The sequence below is a fragment of the Elephas maximus genome, chromosome 17 (genome assembly GCF_024166365.1).
Source record: "Elephas maximus indicus isolate mEleMax1 chromosome 17, mEleMax1 primary haplotype, whole genome shotgun sequence".
In the NCBI taxonomy this organism is placed as follows: domain Eukaryota; kingdom Metazoa; phylum Chordata; class Mammalia; order Proboscidea; family Elephantidae; genus Elephas; species Elephas maximus.
This window is the reverse complement of record NC_064835.1, coordinates 28,006,818-28,024,968: the sequence shown is the minus strand read 5'-3', so window position 1 is coordinate 28,024,968 and position 18,151 is coordinate 28,006,818. Positions and strand designations below refer to the sequence as shown.

The 18,151-nt window shown below is 39.0% G+C and overlaps 1 protein-coding gene across 1 annotated transcript in view; it reads left to right on the top strand.

Moving 5' to 3' along the window:
* The window catches only part of FEZ1 (fasciculation and elongation protein zeta 1), a 44,785-nt gene that overhangs the window by 11,319 nt on the left and 15,315 nt on the right, over nt 1-18,151 (top strand). The window contains exons 3-4 of the mRNA XM_049857339.1: nt 1,945-2,044; nt 16,414-16,500. Coding sequence (XP_049713296.1) covers nt 1,945-2,044; nt 16,414-16,500 — 187 coding nt within the window. The remainder of the gene's footprint in view (nt 1-1,944; nt 2,045-16,413; nt 16,501-18,151) is intronic.

Sequence of the window (18,151 nt, the reverse complement as noted above, 5' to 3'; positions counted from 1 at the left end):
ATTAAAGGTTCCAGTTTCCTTCCTGCCTAGGAGAGGTACGAAAGACTCTTGCCTATTTTGGGCTTTGCTGAATTTACTTTTCCAGGCACTTTCTGCAGGGACAAATCTGAAGGTCAGTGCCTTGCATGGATGTTGTTCTTTCTGGCGGGGGTGGGGGAGGACTGGGACTAGAGAGGGCATGAGAGGTCATTGCTGGTGGTCTGATCTGCAGAGAACATAAAGCAGTGATGTAAGGATAATTCTCCACAGACCTTTCTAGTGAGCGTGGTGTCTTGGAGCCAGCAAATCATATTTGCCTCTTGGCTTTAAATGCTAATGGAACTTGGATTTAGAATTAGCTGGACAGCTCTAGTAGTGCTTGGTAGAGATTGAGCTATTACCCATGGTTTAAGAAGGTTCTGGAATTGTGCTAATGAGTACTGTATGAGTTGTTCTTTCCAAGGGCTTTCTCGAGATAGTAGGAAAATAAAGAATAAAGGGATGCTCCAAACATTGCCATTAAGTTGTGTTTTCTTGGGTTCCTTTTTGTTTGTTTCATCACCAGTTGCATGCATGAGCACCAGGAAAAAGTCTTTGCTTATATACCCATGCAGCACAGACCGTTCCTGATTTTGGATTGGTTGGCCGTATCACCTCTCCTCTCCATCATTGAGTGTGTCTGATGTCAAGTATCTTTGCTCTGGTTTTTATTTTTTTGCGTTTGTCTTTGACATCGTGCAACATATTTTGTGCTATTTCCTTACATTAGTATATCTAAATAAAATATACTTCCTGTATTTTGGTCTCATGGTTGTACTCACATTTGACACGCACAGGCCCCTAAAAGAGATGGCAGAGATCCCTCCCTTATTGTGATCTAATATTAATTTCAGTGCCAGTGGCTCTCATGGATGGCGTTATCTTAGGAGTTTGTTTACGGATTTGCATTTATCTCTTGGTGTTGACCAATTATACATTTTCCTGTTGTGTGTTTGTGACTTCATAGTTTTCCCTAAGCCCCTCCTTTTTCCCCCCAAAGAAACCCTTCTTTTTTTTTTAAGTTTATTTTCTTTTTTGTCGTTGCTGTTGAGAATATACACAGCATAACATATACCAATTCAACAGTTCAAAGAAACACTTCTTGAACAGGTGAGTTAAGGGGTAAGAATTGTAGAAAAACCTTATAACTTACACATCAGAATTTTAAAGGTAAGTGTAAAAAAAGGGGCACTGTTCTTCTCCCACTAGAGCTACTTGTGTAGACAGAAGTGTATTTATTGATTACTTTCATATATTTGCTTTAGAGCGTTTGTGCTGGAGACAGAGCCCACCTAGACTCTGCATTGCTAGAGGGCAGGATTGTGCCACCCTTGGGCTCACTAAAGCATTTTGGGAAATAAATAAGCAAAGAAAGTCACAGCACTGGCATTATTCCTTAGCGACATTAGATGCCAAGGCATTAATTCCTGACACTTTAGGCTGCAGGCCTCTTGAAATGCATATAAATTTGATGACGATGACCCTGATCTTAATGAGAAGGGGTCATTCAGCCAGAAAATCTTCCCAGGTTTTCTTTTAACTCTTCTCTTTCCACAGGAAAGGAAACATGGGGGCACTCCTTAGGTTCACAGGATATGAACTGTTTGGTGGAGGGGCAGGTTTATTTCCAGGGCTAGTGGTGGTGTTGTAGACTCTGCCATATGTCTGTCATAGCGAGGAGTTCCTCCTCCCTCAGCGAACACCTTTACCCTGAAGCCCCTGGCCAGGCTCCATCCTCTTGGAGCTCTCTTTCCCAGCAGGGCCTCTGATTCCGTGTTTAAGCTGCTTTGCCCTGCGTGCTGAAGGGCAGATGATCTCAGCCTGGCACACACAGAAGCCTCTCTCCTCCCCTGGCCCAGCTCTTCCTTCCTCCAGGCGGGGCCAGGCCACAGATGTGTGCTAATGAGAGCTTCTCTTTGTTTACAGGGTTTGGGATGCTCTGACGGACAATTACATCCCTTCACTCTCAGAAGACTGGAGGGACCCAAACATGGAGGCTCTGAATGGCAACAGCTCTGACACTGAGGTACCTCTCAGGGGCCCCCTGTGTAATAGGACTCGAGAAGATGTTGTTTCCAGTTAGAGAAACATTCTGTAACTCAGCAGTCTTCCCCATCTTCTAAGGAAGCTCAGCAATAGCTCAGAATCATTGCTGGGAAGGTGGGAGGGTAGAGGAGGGTGAAAACAAGGTGAGGGGAACACCCAGTGTATACAAGGCGATTGGAGGGCTTATTTGTAAAAAGTGCAACACTGATAACTTGTACAACATGCAAAATAAGGTGGTCTGAAGTAAGGGGAAGAGGGTGACTATCACAGACTCCTTTTGTGTTCAGGTTATGATAGTCATTTACAATACAAAAAAAAAAATTTTTTTTTTGTATTCAATACAGTACAGTATGGTTGAAAAAAATCAGGTTTTCTTATGTAAAATGAACAGTTCAGTCACACTGATAACAATGCTGAGAGTAAATGCTGACAAATCTTGCCATATTTCCAAGTCAGGCTGATAAGCCAGAGTTGGGGCCCAGATATTGGGATATTGGGTTAGGTGGCCGTGCGATGGGAAGGAATTCTTTATGAAATTCAACCAATGGGACATGCTGTGCACCAGAGTGACACTCTTTGATAACCGATGCCAAAGAAGAAAGTAGCCTAAGGGCTTCTGAGGACAAAAAATATTGCTGTTGAGTCAATTCCAACTCATAGCAACCCTGTAGGACAGAGTAGGACTGCCCCCATAGAGTTTGTAAGGAGTGCCTGGTGGATTTGAACGGCCGAGCGTTTGATTAGCAACCATAGCACTTAACCACTGCACCACCAGGGTTTCCCTGAGAAACAAAGAGGATACTTATTTTGAGTTGATTTGCAAAGGCTATGGAGAGTGACCTTTCTGAACATCTAAATTGTCCCTCAAAAAAAAAAAATTTTTTTTTTTTTTAGGTGATAGAAAGGCAAAATCATTTAATGTCTCTGTCCATGTTAAAAGCCTGTTTCTGCCTTACTTGGTTGTCTAGTCTCAGCTGTGAAGGAAATTTGACAATTTCTTCTTAGGAAGGGCTGTCACAGCCCTATGAACTCAGCTAATGAGGGAGAGGGGTGAATCTAATCTTTCTAGGATATCTAGAATTGAATCCAAGTAAGAGCAAGTAACAGATTCCCCTTATTGCGAGATATTTCTGTAGACTACTGCCCAAAATAGGACATCGAAGAGATCGGCGGTTGGCTGATTTGTTGAAAACGTGGCTCTATCTTCTGCTGAACTCTTCAATAAGAAACCCATTGCCTTTGAGTCGATTCCGACGCATAGCGACTCTATAGGACAGAGTAGAACTTCTGCACAGGGTTTCCCAGGGTATAATCTTTACAGGGAGCTCTGGTGGCCAGTGGTTAAGAGCTCGGTGCTTACCAAAAGGTTGGCAGTTCAAATCCACCAGCTGCTCCTCAGAAACCCTACAGGGCAGTTCTACTCTGTCCTATAGGGCCGCTCTGCATTGGAATCGACACGATGGGTTTGGTTCTTGGGGTCAATCTTGAAAGTGACTGCCACATCTTTTTCCTGTGGAGCAGCTGGTGGGTTTGAACCACTGACCTTTTGGTTAGCAGCCAAATGCTTAAACATTGTGCTACCAGGGCTCCTTCTTTAATAATTAAAAAACAAAACAAAACATTGCCATCAAGTCGATTCTGACTCATTAGCAACCCAAAATACTCAAAACCTCAAGACTTCATTGACCGGGGCAGGTAAGATGGTGACTTTGAGGCTAACAGATTTACTGCAAAGCCTACTCAACACGGATACAGGAGGCTGTGTCTCAGATCCTGCGTTGAACTCCCCACTGCTCATTTTCTCTTGCAGAAAGGCAAAGGAGAAGGAGGCAATACTGGAATAAATCTAGTTGCTGAAATTAAATCAGGTCCATTGTGGTCTCAAAGGCAGATTTTGCTTTGTTATCTCTTTTGCCACCTTTCCAACACATTTCGTGATTTAAGCCAAGGGATGTAGAAGATAGCCTGCCCTTCAAAAGGACTAATTTATTCTCATTTGTAGATTTTCCTCAAGAGGGTTAATATTTCAGGGCAAATTGAATGACCTTGACAAAGATGATCTTGAGCTCCATTCTTTGTAAAATTTCTTCCACGGGAAAATGACAGGGTAGCAAAAGTGGATGGATTAAGGCTATCTTTTTTTCATCCTCCTGTGTTATCTGGGTTCATTACAGTAGAAGCTCTTCTAACTGACCTCAGCTTAAATGACTGGCCAGATTAACCGGTGCTCTGTGTTCCTTCTGTAAAACTTGCCAATGGAATGCCCCTGGCATACTGAAGGCACACCACCTATAGGCTTTTCTCTAGGAAGCCCTCAAACCTCTTCTTCCACTGAAACGGCACATTGTTCAGAATCAACTGTGTTTCTTCCCCAACCAGTTTATACTTGTCCCTGTGACTGTAATTACATAATTTAATTAAAGAACCTATAAAATTATGACTGCAAAAGGATCATTTCTGATTTAAAAAAAAATAAAAATAACATATGTACATAGTTTAAAAAGTCAAATGATACTTTTCAAATAATACTTATAAGTACAATCCTTAAAAAGATTAAAAAAAAAAAAGAGAGAGAAATAGCGATTCCTTGCTTTGTCTTTCCCTACACCTGAGGCAAGCACTTTTCTTTCTTTCAGCTGTTTCTTCTGACATATATCTCCAGTTTTCTAAATAACACATTTATATTGCTATTTCGATTTTTTAAATGCTGAGTTTTGGCTATTGTCTGTTAACTTGGCACTACGGGGGATGAAGATTTAATTCACTTACATCACCTCCATAACCTTTCTCCCTTCCCCCTTCCCTCCTCTAACATACAGTTGTCACCGATTTGTAGTTAAATCAGTATTAAGATACACATTTTTATAACTATTCAAGTACTCTCTCTAGAGGAACCATGTGGCGTTCTTTAAGAATATTTTCTCTCCTGTACAACTTTTTGTCTAGCCTGGAGTTGAGAATTACCTTGTTTTCTTATTTGCTTAGTTTCCTGTACGGTAACGGGTCACTTAATGTCCATGATATGTTCTGTGAAATAGGACGTTATGTGATTTGCACATTGTGTGAACACTGTATTATATATACGCAGTCCTTGGGTTACGAACATCCAACTTACGTACAACCCCGATATAGCCTATTATACAAAAAATTCAAGATACATATAATGGTTCATAATAATAAACAGGTGCTACTAAAGGGTCACTATGAGTCAGAATCGGTTCGATGGCACTGGGTTTGGTTTTGTTTTTTTTTTTTTTGGTTTGACTTTGCAATGTGCATCAAAACATTGTTATTATTACTGTATTGTTATGTTAAATATGTTCTCTGATTGGGATTTCTGAACTCTATTATAACCTTATAGGACCACGGACGTATATGCAGCCAGATGTTGCCCGGACGGACATTATGCGGTGCATGGCAGTGTACCTATCATTAGTCCAACCCCACATTCTTTGATCAAACTGTAAATCTCATAATATAGTTAAAAAAAATCAGGTATTCTACCAGTTTAATTTTTTTTTCCCAGAAGATATCCAAAGTAGTGCCCCCCCCGCCACCCCCATCTTCCTACTACAAGCTGATCTGGTCGTATTCTAGGTCTGCTGCTGCCATGTTTCCCGAGTAATCTTCTGGGGATTCTTTTTGCATCTCTCTTCTGTCCTCTGGTTACCATATTTTTATTTTGTTTTGATGAAACACATTCAGTAGATTCTTGAGAAAAGGTGCAGAGGAATATACTCTTTAGATCCTAAAATATCTGAGAATGTCTTTATTTGCCTGTCATATACTTGATTGAGCGCTTGGCTGGATAGCTAGCTATTCTAGGTTGCAAAAAGTTTTTACTCAAAAATTTGAAGGCATTGTTGTCTTGTCTTCTAGCTTTCGGTTGCTGTTGAGAAGCCCAAAAGACATTCTGATTCCCAGTCTTTGTATGTGGCTCTCTTTAAGTTCTCTCGAGAAGCGTTTAGGGTCTTCTCTCTTTTTCCTATCTAAATTGAGATTTTACAGTAATGTGGCTTCTAGTGAGCTTTTGTTCATTCATTGTGCATTATACTCAGTGGGCTCCTCCAACCTGGAAGCTCATGACCTTAAATTGTGGCATTTTTTTGGTATTATTTCTCCGAAGCTTCATTCCTTCTGTTTTCTGCGTCTATTAAGATGATTATATAGTTTTTCTCCTTTAGTACACTATTGTGAAGAATTACAGGAATTGATTTGCAGATATTAACCCAATCTTGCATTCTTGAGAGAAACCCAATTTGGTCATAATTTATTACCTTTTTCTTTTTTGGCATTCTTTCTTTTCTTTTTTTCCATATCTTTATTGAAGGGTAATTGGCATAAAACAAACTGCACAAATTAAATTGTGTACACTTTCTCCTCACTTATCGACTGTCTCCTTATACAACTTTTCACATTTACAACAACAGTTGACTATTTTGCATATTAATAACATATGTCTAGCAGTAATGAATGCCGAGGTGCTGGCTTTGATGGTTAAGGTTATGTGTCAACTTGGCCAGGCAATGATTCTCAGTAGTTTGGTAGTTATGTATGATGTATTCATCCTCCATTTTGTGATCTGATGTGGTCATCCTCCATTTTCGCATAACACTGATTTTGCATGATGACTCCATGCCAGTAAGTGAGGAGAGGGTGTAATTTGATGTTTTGACATATGTATATATCTTTGAAACCATCACCACAATCAAGATATTGACCATATCAGTCATCCCCCAAAGTTTCCTTGTATCCCTTTGTTTTTCTTCCTTTCCATCCCTGCCTCTTACCCCTAATCCCCAGGCAACCACTGACCTACTTTCTGTCACTACAGATTACATTTTTCTAAAATTTTTTTTAAATGGAATCATATAGTATATACTCTTCTGTTTGTCTGGCTTTTAAAACTCAACATATTATTCTGAGATTCATCCATGTTATTGCATGTATCAATAGTTTATTCCTGAGTAGTATCTCATTGTATGGCTATATCACAATTTGCTTATTTGTTCACCTCTTGATGGACATTTGGGTTGTTTCTGTTTTTGAATAATATAAATAAAACTGCTATGAACAGCCTTGTGTAAGTCCTTGTGTGGACATGTGCTTCTGTTTTCTTGGGTACAAGCCTATGAGTGGAATGGATGGGTCATACAGTAGGTATATGTCCAACTTTTTTTTTTAAGTGTCTGTATAACTTTATTCATTGATGCAGTCATTAAATTAAAAAAAAAAAATTTATTATACTTTAAATGAAGGTTTACAGAACAAACTAATTTCTTATTAAACAGTTAGTACACATACTGTTTTATGACATTGGTTAACCACCCTCTAACATGTCAACACTCTACCTTCTCAACCTTAGGTTCCCTGTTACCAGCTTTCCTGTCCCTTTCTGCCTTGCCCCAGGGCGGGTATGCCCCTTTAGTCTTGTTTTGTTTTATGGGCCTGTCCAATCTTTGGCTGAGAGGGGAACCTCAGGAGTGACTTCATTACTGAGCTGAAAGGGTGTCCTGGGTCCATACCCTCAGGTTTTCTCCAGTCTCTGTCAGTGCAGCAAGTCTGGTCTTTCTTTTTGAGTTAGGATTTTGTTCTACATTTTTCTCCAGCTCTGTCCAGGACCCTCTATTGTGATCCCTGTCAGAGCAGTCAGTGGTGGTAGCTGGGCACCATCTAGTTGTAGTGAACTCAGTCTGGTGGAGGCCATGGTAGATGTGGTCCATTAGTCCTTTGGACTAATCTTCCCCCTGTATCTAGTTTTCTTCACTCTTCCTTGCTCCTGAAGGGGTGAGACCAGTGGAGTATCCTAGATGGCCGTTCACAGGCTTTTAAGACCCCAGATGCTACTCACCAAAGTAGAATGTAGAACATTTTCTTTATAAACTATGTTATGCCAGTTGAGCTAGATATTCCCTGAGACCATGGTCCCCACAGCCCTCAGCCCAGCAATTCGGTCCCTCAGGGAGTTTGGGTGTATCTATGGAGCTTCCATGAACTTGCCTTGTACAAGTTGTGCTTGCTTCCCCAGTATTGTGTACTGTCTTACCCTTCACCAAATATGTTCAACTTTTTAAGGAACCATCCAACTGTCAGTTTGAGAGCTCCAATTTCTCTAGATCCTCACCAATACTTGGTATGGTCAGTCTTTATAATTTGAAACATTCTAGTGTGTATATGGAGCCCTGGTAACACAGTAGTTAAGAGCTCAGGCTGCTAACCAAAAGGTCAGCAGTTCAAGTCTACCAGCCACTCCTTGGAAATTCTGTGGGGCATTTCTACTTTGTCCTATAGGGTCGCTATGAGTTGGAATTGACTCAATGGCAACCGGTTTAAATGGATATATTGTAGTATAACATTTTGGTTTTAATTTGCATTTCTCTAATGACTACTGGGAGCCCTGATGGCACAGTGGTTTAGAGCCTGGCTGCCAAACAAAAGGTTGGCAGTTCAAATCACTAGCCACTCTTTGGATCCCTATGGGGCAGTTCTACTCTGTCTTATAGGGTCACTATGAGTTGGAATTGACTAGAAGGCAATATATTTTTTTAAGTGACTCCTGAGGTTGAGCATCTTTTGATGTGCTTATTTATAACCTGTATTATTTTCTTTGGTGAAGTTTCTGTCAACTCTTTTGTCCATTATTTAATGGGTTGTTTGTGTTTTTATCACGGAGTTGTAAGAATTCTTTATGTATTCCTAATATAAATCCTTTGTTGGATATATGTTTTGAAAATATTTTCTCCTTGTCTGTGCTTCACCTTTTAATCTTCTTAACATTATCTTTTGAATAGCAAATTTTTTAAATGTTATGAAATCCAATTTATTGCTTTTTTCTTTCTATAGTTTGTGCTTTTTCTGTTGTATTTAAGAAATCTTTGCCAAATCCAAGGTCACTAAGGTTTTATCTTCAGTCTTCTAGAAAGTCTATAGTTTTAGAGCTTATATTTAGATCTATGATCCATTTCAAGTTAGTTTTTATATATGGTGTGAGGTAAGGGTCAAGGTTCATATTTTTTTTGCATATGGCTATTCAATTGTTTCAGTAGCACTCTTGAAATTGTTATCTTTTCCCGTTAAATTCCGTTGGTATCTTTGTTGAAAATCAGTTGACCATATATGTATGGATTTATTTCTAAATTCTGTATTCTGTTTTATTGATATATTTGTCTATCTTTGTGCCAGTATCATATTGTATTGATTACTGTAGCTTTATTATAAGTCTTGAAATAAAATAGTAGAAGTACTCCAACTTTGTTCTTTGTTTTTTTTTTTCAAATTTGTTTTGGCTATTCTAGGTCCTTTGCATATCCGTATAAATTTTGGAATCAGTTGGTCAATTTCTTTTCTTTTTTTCAGTTGGACAATTTCTATAAAAAAATCTTGCTGGAAATTTGATTGTGATGATATTGAATCTATAAATCAGTTAATTTATATATGTAGAGATTTTTTTTGTTAATGCGGTGAATTACATCATAATTGATTTTCAAATATTAAACCAATCTTGGATTTTTAAGATAAGCTTTATTTAGTCATGATATATATTATTCTTTTTATATAATGTGGGATTTGATATACTAATATTTTATTAAAGATTTTTGCATCTACATTGATAAGGAATATATTTCTGTGCTTTTCTTTCCTTGAAATGTCATAAATGAGTTGGGAATTGTTCTCTAGCTTCTGAAAAAGTATTATTTCTTCCTTAAATGTTTGATGAACTTCATCAGTAATGTCTTCTTGGCCTGGAGTTTTCTCTGTCCAAGGTTTTTAATTACAAATTAAATGTCTGTAATAGATATAGGGCTATTCAGATTTTCTATTTCTTCCTGAGTCAGTTTTGGTAAATTGCATTTTTCAAGGAATTGGTTAATTTCATCTAAGTCATTGAATGTATTGAGATGAAGTTGTTTATAATATTCTATTTTTCTTTTTAATGCCTATAAGATCTATGGTGATAGGGATATCACCCTTTTTATTTCTGATATTGCTAATTTGTGTTACCTGTTTCTATTTCTGTCATCAGTCAGTCTATGGGCTTATTGCTATTATTAATCTTCTCAGAGTGCCAACTTTTGGTTTCTTTGATTTTTTTTAATATTGTTTGTCCATTTTCTAGTTTGTTGATTTTTTTTCTCTTGTCTTTATTATTTCCTTCCTTCGACTTAGGAGTTTAATTTGCCCCTCAGTTTTTCAGCTACTTAATGTGGAAGCTTTGATTGTGTCTTAAACCTTTCTTTATTTTTAATAACATAAGTGTCTTGAACATAAATTTTCCTCTAAGCACGCCTTTAGCTGAATCTCCAAAATTTTGATATGGTGTGTTTTCATCATCATTCACTTAAAAATATTTTTGGATTTTTTCTTTTGATTTCTTGGGTTATTGAGAAGTACATTGTTTAATTTCCAAGTGTGGGGATTTTTCAGCTACCTTTTTGTTGTTGATTTCTAATTTACTTTTGCCAGTGAATATGCTCTGTATGATTTCAGCCTTTTCAAATATATTGAGACTGATTTTTATATGCTGTATCTTAGAGAAGGAAGTATGTGTCATGGAAAGGATGTGTATTCTGTAATTGTTGGTTGTAGTGTTCTGTAATTGTCAGCTGGATTAAATTGGTTGATAGTATTGTTGAATTCTTCTATATCCTAACTGATTTTGTTTTTTTGTCTGTTTGCTTCTGAGAGGAGTGTTAAAAATCTCCAACTATTATTATGGGTTTGTATATTCATTTAGTTCTGTTAGTTTTTGCTTTACAGGTTTTAAAGCTCTGTTTTCAGATGCATATAATTTTATAATTGTTATGTCTTCCTAATCAATCAACCCTTTTATCATTATGAAATGTCCTACTTTATCTCTGGTATTACTCTTGAAATTCAATTTGTCTGATATGAATTTAAACACATAAGCTTTCTTATGTGTACTGATTTTTCAATCCTTTTAGTTTCAACCTATGTATTTTTATATTTAAAATGTGTCTCTTGTAGACAGCATTTAATTGGGCCTTTCTTTTTAATTCAGTCTGACAATTAATGGTTTTTATTTCATTGTGTTTAGTTCATTTACATAGTGTTTAGTTCATTAACATTTAGTGTAGTATTTGTAGCTGTGCTTAGGTGTACTATCTTGCATTTCTATTTGTCTCATTTGTTTTTTTGTTCCTCTGTTGCACCTTATCTGCCTTCTTTTGGGTTAATCAAATACTTTTTAGTATTTCATTTCATGTCTTCATTTGGATTTTTAGCTATACTTCTTTGTTATTTATTTATTTATTTAAATAGTTGCTCTGGAGATTACAGTAAACATTAAGTTATCATAGCCTCCTTAGAATTAACATTAGACTACTTCATAAAGACTGCGAAAACCTCGCAATAGTATAAGTTCACTCCCTCCATCCTTTGTGCCCTTGTTGTCATATATATTACTTTAATCTACATTATTATTAGTGCTTTAGACAGCCATTTACCCATATATTTACCATTTTTGGTGCTCTTTAGTCCTTCCTGTGGATCTAAATGATTAGATTTTTCATCATTTCCTTTCAGCCCAAAACACTTCCTATAGCATTTCTTCTAGTGTAGGTTCGCAGGGGACAGATTCTCTCAACTTCTATTTATTTTATGTGTTTACCTTCTTTCAAGTATCATAGCCTTGGACTGCCTGTTGTTCAGTGCCTGAAAACAATTAGTTCATAGATTTTTTTCCAAAATGAACTGTCAACCTTTTGGTTAGCAGCTGAGTGTGTTACCCATTGGTCCCTCCCAGTGACTCCATAGCTGTTTATGGCAGGAGGGGTAAATTCAGTGCTAATTACTCTGTTATTGCCGAAAGTAGCCATCGCTTCTATTTTATCTTTCTGGAATTCCTTTTACAGTAAGTCCCCAGGTTACAATGTTGGACTTAATAGACAAGTAGTACTTGACCTTTAATGGTATACAAATTCCCCTCACTTTGAAATGATTGATCCAATCCCTATTTGCCACAAATTCATCACAGTCACCTTTACTTGCTGCACATGCAGCTTTTAAATCATTGCACTAAAATAAGGCTAAATAAGAACCATATGCAGCTGTTCTGACTAACCTACAAATTTGACTTAAAGACACAGGAATCGATCTCATTCTTAACCTGGGGATTGCCTGTATTCAGGTGTTGGCTTCTTAAACTTATTTCCTGATTCTCTTATTTTTTTCTTCCTGTATATATATATATATATTTTTCTTATCTACTTCTTTTGTTTTACTTTCTGGGGAATTTTCTTGACCTTATCTTCAACTCTTTTTTTTTTTTAAATAATTTTTATTGTGCTTTAAGTGAAAGTTTACAAAATCAAGTCACTCTGTCACACATAAGCTATATACACCTTACTACGTACTCCCATTTACTCTCCTCCTAATGAGTCAGCCCGCTCCCTCCCTCCAGTCTCTCCTTTCATGACTGTTTTGCCAGTTTCTAACCCTCTCTGCCCTCCCATCTCCCCTCCAGACAGGAGATGCCTACACAGTCTCAAGTGTCCACCTGATACAAGCAGCTCACTCTTCAGCATCTCTCTCCAACCCATTGTCCAGTCCCTTCCGTGTCTGATGAGTTGTCTTCGGGAATGGTTCCCGTCCTGGGCCAACAGAAGGTTTGGGGACCATGACTGCTGGGATTCTTCTAGTCTCAGTCAGACCATTAAGTCTGGTCTTTTTATGAGAATTTGGGGTCTGCATCCCACTGTTCTCCTGCTCCCTCAGGGATGCTCTGTTGTGTTCCCTGTCAGGGCAGTCATCAGTTGTCTTCAACTCTTTTATTGCATTTTAATTTTTGCTATTATTTTTAATCTCTGAGAACTCTTTTTAGTTCTTTGCTGAATTCCCATAAATTGGTCATGTTTCAAGGACTCATTTTTTTTGTTTATCCCTCTTAGGGCAATAATAATAGTTTTTTGGAAGGTGTTTCTTCTGCTTTCTACATTGCTTTTGATTTTTCTTTTGTGTATATTTGTTTTAGTCCCTGTCTTTCATGTTGAGTGTTGTCTTCATTGTCTGGCAATACTTGGGCATCTTTTCATATTTACAAGTGAGGCCCTAGAAGGCTGAACTTTTTCTGTGGGGTCAGGGCTTGTCTTCTGCTCGACCACAGTGTAGAGTGACCAGTAAGAACCTGGTCATTTTGTTTGGGGACCCCAAATATTGGTATGTGTCTACGTGTCTTTTTTTTTTGAGGCAACATCCCCTGAGAAAAGTCCTCCAAACTTCTGATTGAGGAGAATGAACCTGGCTGCCAGCAACTGGGAAACTCATCAGGAAGGAGGCTGGAGGTCTCTGGTGAAGACGTACATTTGTTTCCTTTTAATATTGGTCAGGGAAGCAACCTCCCGTGGTGGTAAGAGGAGGAAAGTATTATGCAAATAGCTAAAAATGCTGCAGAACCTTTTTTCTTATGAATGGAATTATCCGAAATGTTTTAACAAAAGACACTAATTAATAGTCATTATTGGACAGAAAGACCGAACATAATGTTAATCCTTACTCAAACTACTGTGAAGCAAAATTTAGAAATGTTACAGGCTCCAGGGGCTGGGAGGTTTCTCGCATTTATTTTCAAGCTTTAAACTCCATTGTTATACAGCCTGAAAGACACCCTTTACCAAAAGCAGGAGGAGGAAACAACTTGACGAATAGCATGGCCAGACCCTTTTCTGGATCCAAGTCTTCTCTCAATTCTGGGAAGAAGTCACTTGGAAGAATAATTTTTCTGGGAAGAGGATAGTTTACTTCAATAGTGTGGAAGCAAGTTGCAGTTTTAGCCCACAGAGAAACTCAGCCCCAAACGACCTGGCTTGAAGATTGGTTTCCGTCTGTAGCCTTCACATTTTCACAGCTTCTTATTGCCGTGCAGGAGGCTAAAGGAGCTGACAGTGGCAATTTCTATGCCCTATACTGGGAATAAGAGTGTCCGCATACATGTTGTTGTTGCTAGGTGCTATTGAGTTGATTCAGACTTAGAGACCCTGTGTACAACGGAATGAAACACTGCCCTGTCTTGCGCCATCCTCACGATTGTTGCTATGCTTGAGCCCATTGTTGCAGCCACTGTTTCAATCCGTCTCATTGAGGGTCTTCCTCTTTTTTGCTAACACTCTACCAAGCATGATATCCTTCTCAAGGGACTGATCCCTTCTGATAACATGTCCCAAGTATGTGAGACAAAATCTCACCATCCTCACTTTTAAGAAGCATTGTGGCTGTATTCTTCCAAGACAGATTTGTTCATTCTTTTGGCAGTCCATGATACATTCAATATTCTTCACCAACACCACCATTCAAAGGCATCAATTCTTCAGCCTTCTTTATTCATTGCCCAGCTTTCGCATGCATCTGAGGCAATTGAGAACACCATCTGGATACAAAAGTACTGTCATTTAAAAAAAATCTTTCTCTCTCTCTTGCTCTTTCTTTTATTTCCCCCTTGGCTCTCCATTCTCTGGACAAAATATTTTCCTGGTAACTGAGGGAAGCTAGGGACTCTGCAAGTGGTATGCATAGAGGAAAGGGAGCTTGCTGAGAAGTGACAGAAGGTAATGGAGCAGAACAGAGCCTGGTAGGATTGAGGGAAAATGCGGAGCCAGGCCTAGAGAGGGTGAGGAGGAGTGAGAGAATCAGAATCAAAAGCTAGAGAGAGAGAGAAAGGCGAGGGACAAGGAAGATGGAGGTAGTGAGATCTAGAAGATAAGGAATCCATATGGAGATTCCTGGTTTTAAGCAAATAGAGATAGAAGGTGATGTGTTTGGTTAGAGGTGTCTGCCATGGTGGAGCTCAAAGGAGGGAATAATTTTCTGACATGGTTGCTTGGAATTGGAGTGTTTCCTGTTAGAGTAGGAATGTGTGATTCCCCAGGGAAGAGGCAGATCAGCATGCCACCTATTGGGGAGCAAGTAAAAATTAATTCCTGGTTGAGAGGTGGCTCTGCTGGGAGACTTCCTGGAGACTCCTCTTGCCAACCCCCTACGTGACTTTCAAATCAAACTTCTGGGCATGGACAGCTTGTTACCTGGTTTAGTGGTTTATTTGTGTGGGATTTGAACATAAATGCCAGGATATGGAAGTTTGGGATATAGTAAGTAAAGCCAGATGTGCTATGGATATCTCGTGATCAAGAGCATTATCTACTTTCTCTTCTAATACACTCTTGCCTACTCACTTTTGGAAAGGAAAATCAGAACACCTAGCATTGGATATAACTGAGTTGGCAGCCAGCACAGGCAGAAACTATAAAGAGAGGAACTGCTGGATGGATGCAAGTTTCTGCAGGATTACTTTACATGAAAAAACAAGCAAAAAAACAAACCCATTGCTGCCAAGTTGATTCTGACTCATAGTGACCCTGTAGGACAGAGCAGAACTGCCCCACAGGGTTTCCAAGGAGTGGCTGGCTGGTGGATTCAAACTGCCAGCCTTTTGGTTAGCAGCCAAGTGTTTAACCACTGTGTCACCAGGGCTCCTACTTTATACCAGTGGTTCCCAACTCTGGCTGCACATTACAGTCACCTATAGAGCTTAAAAAATACTGATGCCAGGTCTCTACCCCAGATCAGCTGAATCAGAATTGCTGAGGGTAGGCCCTGGCATCTGTATTTCTTTGTATCTCCTCAAGTGATGTTTAGGGGCAGCCAGAATTGGTAATCACTGCTTTAAACTAATAAAGCTCTCTTTTGGACTTAAACATCTAGAATGTAGTTGGTAAGGAACTTAAAGAATATTACTTAGGCTTATGGGATTTTGGAGACACAGGGCGAATAGGATAAATGGATTTCTCCTTTTCTGTTGCTGTTTATCTTATCCTGCAGTTCGTGTGGTCAGCGTTATTCAGTGGCACGCCCCATGTAGACTCATTAAATGCTCCATCAGCTACAGCATTTTACCTGGATTCTAGGAACAAGGTGGTATTCCTTTGTTTGGACTGGAACGCTTTACCCCTTACAATGCCTAATAAAATAAAATCTGAAAAGAAACACCCAGATAGAAATTCCTTCATACAATAAGTGCACCCTTGCTGGAAGATTTGGTTGTAGCATCACCCACCTTGAGTAGGTTCCTTGTTCACCCAAGAATGACCCGTCTGTGAGTTAAAGATCTGTGAGTCAGAATGGCGGTGGCCATCATCCCTCATTGTCCTTTTCTCACCAAGCTGGACTCCGTGACGTGTGCTGTGTGATTGGGGTGCGTTTGCAATTCTGGACACCTCTTCAGCATCCCTCTTTAGACAGTGAATAGCTAGAATAGCCTCTCAGCCATCTATTCTAAAGATTAGAGGGAATCCAAGTCCTGCAGACGGTCATTCTCAGAATTCCATTTCCCCCCTCCAGATCCATGAGAAAGAGGAGGAAGAGTGCAATGAGAAGGGTGAAAATGATTCTGGTATCAATGAGGAGCCTCTACTCACAGCAGAGCAGGTATGAGTATCTCTAGATTTTTCCTTGAAACTTTTATTCTTCTGATGGAGAAAAAGTTTAAGAGAATATACTTGCCACATCCACATAAGGCAGAAGAAAGACACATGGTCTTGTGGTGGCTGTGTCTGTGATGAAGAGCGTCTTTGATAAGGGATTTCATTTCTCTTATGCCTCAGCTTTCAGCTGCTACAATGTGATTGCAGTGAATACTCAGCACAATTTTGACACTGGGGTGGGTGGGGCCAGTCTTTGAGAACAGCCAGAGACAGGTTCAGTGTTTATTGGCTCCACCTCCTGATGAGCCTGTCCTTATAATTCATTGACTTGAAGATACTTAAACGAGAGTCCCACATACTTAAAACCAAACCCGTTGCTGCCGAGTCAATTCTGACTCATATCAACCCTGTACAACAGAGTAGGACTGCTCCATAGGGTTTCTGTGGAGTGGCAGGTGGATTTGAACTGCTGACCTTTTGGCTAGCAGCTCAGCTCTTAACTACTGCACCACCAGGGCTTCCCCAAATACTTGTCTTTCCACAAATAGAAATGGCAGATGAAGCTTTTGTATGATGGATATTTTCTCATATTTCATAGAATACTGAAAATTTTGATCCTTCTAAAAGGATCTTAGAGACACATCTGTCTTTGTTTATGAAAAAAGATATAGTGCTTCACATTTTATTAATGATACTTTGGTTTTAATAATTTATTACTTAGGAAGGATATTATTGAGTCCCTAGATTACTTATTCAACCTTTTCGCCAACAAATATTTACTGAATGCTAATTTTGTACAAGGCCCCATACAAGGTTTCTCAAATTAGCTCTGTCAGGAGCCTTCAGTGCCACAAAGTACTTTTCAGAAGACAGAACTATGCCAATCTGTCGTAAAAGGGTGGGATTTGAGATAGGTAAAGATTAAGAGGTTAAAGGGAACTAGATAAAAAAAGAATAGGAGCTAATAGATGTTCTTGTAAATTGTAGATGGAATTAAAAACCAAAAACCAAATCTGTTGCCATTAAGTTGATTCCGACTCATAAGAACCCTATAGGACAGAGTAGAACTGCTCCATAGGGTTTCCAAGGAGTGGCTTGTGAATTTGAGCTGCCAACCTTTTGGTTAACAGCTACGCTCTTAAGGGAACTAAAAACCGAAAAACCGAATCCATTGCCACTGAGTCTATTCCAGTTCATAAAAACCCTATAGGACAGAGAAGAATGGCGCTATAGGGTTTCCAAAGCTGTAATCTTTTAAGGAAGCAGACTACCACGTCTTTCTCATGCAGAACAGCTGGTAGGTTCGACCTTTCAGTTAGTAGCCAAGTGCTTAAGCACTGCACCACCAGGGCTCCTTTTGAGGGTAATAGGATCCCAGAAATTTGATGATAACTTTTTTTTTTAATCTGAGAGAAAGCAAAACTCAGCCTTAAAATTGTAAAGGTGGGTTGTGTCATTTAGCTGAATGCTGTGAAATGTTTTCCAGGAGTCAAAGCCTAGGTGTTCCCTAAATTTGTGACTAGAAATAAGAAGGCTTGGAAATAAAAAATAGGAATTATTCTAAAGGAAGAGATCCTAAGCCCTGTTATCTTTGGTCCAATCCAACTTGAAGAAACTCACTTCAAAGTCCACAGTCCAGTGGCCTTGGAGTATGA